Source organism: Oryzias latipes, chromosome 7 (genome assembly GCF_002234675.1).
Source record: "Oryzias latipes chromosome 7, ASM223467v1".
NCBI lineage: Eukaryota > Metazoa > Chordata > Actinopteri > Beloniformes > Adrianichthyidae > Oryzias > Oryzias latipes.
This window is the reverse complement of record NC_019865.2, coordinates 12,851,446-12,856,635: the sequence shown is the minus strand read 5'-3', so window position 1 is coordinate 12,856,635 and position 5,190 is coordinate 12,851,446. Positions and strand designations below refer to the sequence as shown.

The 5,190-nt window shown below is 34.3% G+C and overlaps 1 protein-coding gene across 1 annotated transcript; it reads right to left on the bottom strand.

The window, feature by feature from the left end:
- Window positions 1-204: 204 nt before the first annotated feature.
- On the bottom strand, window positions 205-4,607 carry copz1 (coatomer protein complex subunit zeta 1). The gene is made up of 9 exons (XM_004070471.4): window positions 4,510-4,607; window positions 3,995-4,063; window positions 3,227-3,308; window positions 3,042-3,133; window positions 2,576-2,631; window positions 2,394-2,471; window positions 2,226-2,277; window positions 2,094-2,132; window positions 205-774 (listed from the first exon to the last, which is right to left on the bottom strand). The coding sequence occupies exons 1-9, from the start codon at window positions 4,525-4,527 to the stop codon at window positions 727-729; spliced, it is 534 nt and encodes a 177-aa protein (XP_004070519.1). The 5' UTR covers window positions 4,528-4,607; the 3' UTR covers window positions 205-726.
- Window positions 4,608-5,190: the final 583 nt, after the last annotated feature.

The following is a 5,190-nucleotide window of genomic DNA, read 5'->3' as shown; positions in this document are numbered from 1 at the left end:
ACTACTCTTTCTTAAAAGAAAGCAACATATTCTGGTTAAAAAAAAATACTCATTACAGAATGAAAAGTGCAAGGACTACTGCAGGTGAAGCATACTTTCTATACAGAATGCTGAAATAAACACAAATGTTTCACTGTGCAACATGCCACTGCTGGTTCCATACTGTAGCCAACATGTATTAAATTATGTCGATGACAAAACAAGTCCAGACAAAAATTTATTTAAGAAAAAAAAAAAGGTTGAACATATTTGTGTAGATCACAGAATGACAGTGATAGTGGTTGAAGACGTTTTCTTTAACATCCATTTGAACTTAAAAGGACTCTATTCTTTGCACACTAATCAGAAAGAAACAAAACAATACCGTTTCAAACAGATCTGAGAACATGGGACACAAGGAATGTGGTCACAAGCTGGACAATGATGTTCTTCAGTATTTCACTTCCACGGGTGGAAATTCTGCTTCAATTAAAGGTTTCATAAATGATACAGTAAACCAACACCAGCCTGTCCATACTGGAATGCATACATTTCACTTTGATTATACTGAGAAAGGCAGAACATAAAAAAATCACAGAAATTACATTTTCAAACCGAAGTCCAGAATGATCAGCCAGCGATACTCCTCACAACTTCATAAAGATAAGAGGAAGTTTTAAAAAAAAGGGAGTATGATGATCAGTGCCGTGTGGTCTGTGCTGAACAGCGGCTCACTGCTGGACAGGACTATCGAAGGAGCGACCATTTGATCTGTTCTTTGGCAGACTGCAGTACCTGTGAAAGAAAAGGACTTTTTATTGTAACCTTCTTTAGAAAAAGAATACGAGATCAAATTCTGAACGTAAAAAAAATAACAATATAAAAAGGCAACAGTTTCAGTTTGCTTAATGAGAATCATTCAATTATCAAAAATCATTTCATTTCATTTATTGTCGTTTGCACAGCTTTACACTGACATACGATATTATTTCCAGTACAAACCCGAACAAACAGTTCAGAGTTGTCCACACTGTGGACATTAAATAAATTGTAAAAAATTAAAAACAAGTGATATTCATTAGGGCAAAAACTTTTTCGGATGAGGTTAAATTATGCCATCAAAAAGTTAATCTTTACCTACAAAGTACAATCCTTCAATTTGAACCTCCCATTATGGGTCAGAGAGCAGGTAAAGGAGCAGAGTAAAGATAATAATATGGCCTCTGCTGCACCTCAATCACTTTTAGAAGAATTCTCTTTTTTCAATATCCTCAATTCAAAGAAAATGCAAATAACTGATGTCGTAGAAAAGAGAAGCAGAAAACTCCGAACTAGGTGATATTTACAGCATTTTCTATTTGACAGTTGGTCTAAAGTCAAATGCATCACCATTTTCTACATTTAGAATTACAATTGTCATTTGAATGTTTTTATGAACATCTAAAAATAGCATCAATACATTAAGATGTCACCAGATTAAAGGAAATCAGATGATATGATCCCAAGGCCAAAAACAAAATAAATAGATATAAAGTGAAATAAGATAAGATTTAAAACATAAGAAAGTTGAAAATTGCTGCTTAAATACTGAACCGAAAAAAAGGGTGTTTGAAATACGCACGGTCTAATTAATCATCTTAATTTCTTGAATGAAGGCCAAATCATAACCATAAAGTATGATGGCTGGACACAGACATTAATCATAGCCAGAGGAGGAATGGTAGAAGCTAGTACCAGACCTTTTAAATGACAACATTAATCAAGTGGAGCCCTGACACACACACACACACACACATATATGTATATACATATGCGCGCACACACACACACACACACACACCCACACACACACAGACTCATCTAGACACTAAATGGCAGAAGCCATTATTGGCTAGCTACCACCTTACCACTGAATAATCAGTGATCATTTGCACACTTATGCATATGTGACGATACAAAATATGTCAGCCTGGAGGCAAGTAATCATACAGAAAAAGAAAATGACAATAACAGTACCCTTGTATATTCAAACTTCAAAGTAATGACTTTAAACACTCAATAGATCTTTAAACTCCACAGCAGAGTGAGGGGTAAAGTAGGGATGTTGTCCTCACCTGGGTGACTGTCTGCTCTGTCAAAGGTACATCATCTCCCTGCAAGAACAAATGCATTGTATTTACAGCTCGCACATTTACTGTCCAATCAAATGGAGATATTTTAGAGAAGAGGAGCGGAGCGGAGCTTACTCTGAGGGCTACACGATGCACAACCTGCTGTGGGTCACTCTCCAAGATTACTCTGAAAGTGAGGAGTCATAGTAACGATTACGAAACAAAATGAAGACACAGTAACGTATGATTTTTTTTTCCCCTAAAGAACACATTTCAAGACGCTTTATGCTTCTCATTTCTTACCCTCCGTCTACGATCTCATCCACAGCCAAGAAGAGTCCTTCCATATTCTCCAGCAAGGCTCTCTTTTCAACATTTTTCCTAAAAAGTTATGAAGAAATAAACTTAGAGCTGAAACTCTTTGAATATTAGAAACGTTTTTAAACCATTTAAGGTGCTATAAATATTTGCAGACAAATGCATACCTCAACATCTGACTCAAGGAATCGAAGAGGCAATTTAAAACAGCCATAAGCATCAGCTGTTGAAATGAAACACAAAGACATATTTAAAACGTTCAAGATAAAAAGCTGAAACAAAGACAACGTATGAAAAGTAAACATTAAAAACATAAACTAAGTTTGAACTTGTGAATTTGGAGAACTAGTTTAGTTCCAAGTAGACGAGCTTAAGAAACGGCAGAAATCCACGTTCTAAAAATGTGTCATATTAAAATCTACCCAAAATAATATTTTAAAAACAAAAGCTTGAAATAACAAAAAATCAGCAGTATTGATCACAGTAGAAAACACATTTACCAGTGTAAATGAAATATGTATTCACACTTAGGTTGGTTTCTTAAAACGTATTTGAATATGAAGCTGTATTATTATAATATTTAAAAATCATTAAATGTCAATTTTATGTTTTAATGTCAACTAAAACAATTACCTCATTTTCATGTGAACTCCCGATCACATAAAAGAAGAGGTCTATATTGCTCTTGTACACAACAGTCAGGCCCTCCAGCAAAGCTATTTCACCTGAGTGGACAGAAAAGAAAAACAAAATAAACTTTTTGTGTTTAAACAGCATCATGCTAAGTCTTTATTTACTGATTGTAAAACATCACGTACTGTCCGTCCTGTGCGTCTTGTTGAATATGTTTTTCTCAAACGCTTTCTGTTCCTTCACCGTTGGATACGTGTCATCGTAATACTGAAAATACAATCGCATTACAAAAGATTCTGAAAAAAAACTATCTCTACATCAGTAAACAAAATGTAGGTTTTTAATAAATACACAATTTATTGTATCCGATCAAACCATATTAATGACTAGATAGTAATCAATAAATTTCTACATATATAAGTAAAATAATTAAAAGACGTGGGCAATGGTAAAACCTGATCAGAAAATGCCGTTTCCCCACTAAGCTAAGCTACTAATTTAGCAATTTGGATTGACTTGAACTTGCAAATGCATTAAACAACTTATAGTACAGCTTAAATATATTTAGTATTTAGGAAGGCATATGTTTTCCTGATTATTTGAAGACAACTTTATAGGAAATGCACTTTGAATGTTACTAATTGACAATTACACGGTTTATTAAAATTGACAATGAAACATATTTTTTCAAGGAAAAACAACTTTTAATATAAATACCTCACATAATAAAGGACATTTGAGTGAATTCTGACTAATTAAGATGCCTCTTCAGGTGGTCTAAGGTTTATTCAGTGTTTCCAGCATCATGTTTCCAACTACCCACACTTCATCTCTTGTTTTTCATTGATCTAGCATTTGGATAACTGACCTACAAACACAAACTATCTTTGTTTTTATGTCATGTATTATATGACATAATCTTTTATTTAACAGATAAATAAATAAACACACACCTTGGCATAAAGTCTTTCTCCGTCATTATCCAGAATGAGAACCGCTTTGACTGTATACAAGGATGGTTCCTGGAATGACAACAAGAATCACCTACGTTTTATGTTCATTCAATTTATATAAACATTAAGTTAACATATGCTACAATCGAATCGGGACGCGAACGACGAAAAATGTCTAACAGAATGGCAGAACAAACATTGTGACAAATGGGACTAACTGTAACGATCACAAAATAGTGGAAAACAATATTCGAAGTAGTGCTTCATTTTTAGCCAGTGTGACCAGGAAGACGGGACACTTCCACATCATCAGAAAAGAAAGTGGCACATAAGGCTAACTTTGCAGGGTCTAGCTAGCTCGTTAGCCAACTCTTACGGTAGTTAGACGACCGGATAACGCTGTACAGTAAACCACACCCTTACCCGCCTTTCAATAAATAGTTCTCTGTGGATAATAGTCTTTCATTTTTTTAAACGACACTATATTTGAAGAGGAAACTTAAACACAGTCGTACCAGTATGGGAGAATCCATCTTCACCAGCTAACAGCAGGCTAGCACAGCTCTAACTTACGTAATACGTAGAGTTGAGGAATTTTACGTCACGCGCAAACGCAAAGTTCAATTCCACTCGGGGTCTTTACAGAAATTATTTACAACATTGACTTTGCATTTTCCTTAAGCCAGCAATTGATCAATTATGATTTGTTATTTTAAGTACATAAAATTAATAGCACAGGTTCGATCACATCTGAACCACAATGTTTTTTGTTTTGTTATCCGAGTGATTTGTTTACCATTATCCAGCAAACCTTAAATTTAAATCTATATTAGCAAAGAAAATAGCCACTTTCAAATGGCAAATAAAAGATGAGCAACTAATGATGTCAAAATCTTTCAAACTATTTCCTAAAGCTTATTTTTTTTTTGGGGGGGGGGGGGGGGTTGCCTTTCGTTTTTTTCTTCTCCTTTTTTAACACACTTTTATGAGACTAGAAAGCCATTGGTTGGCAATTTATAAAAGTAAATTGAACTCTAGACAAAAAGCCTAAAAGCACTGTACTAAAGTAGTAATAGCATTCATTCATTCATTCATTATTTACATTGACTTTTAGATTTATGGAATGGGGGGGGGTATAATACCTAATATGCTAATTCTGGAATTTTCAGATCTTGAAACATTTAAGTTAAAAAAAA

Excerpts from the sequence above, each read along its gene's own strand:
- copz1 (XM_004070471.4), bottom strand. Across the intron at positions 2,133-2,225 it reads TGCATCGTGTAGCCCTCAGA|GGAGATGATGTACCTTTGAC; the intron begins GTAAGCTCCGCT and ends TTGTTCTTGCAG. Across the intron at positions 775-2,093 it reads CAGAGCAGACAGTCACCCAG|GTACTGCAGTCTGCCAAAGA; the intron begins GTGAGGACAACA and ends TTTCTTTCACAG.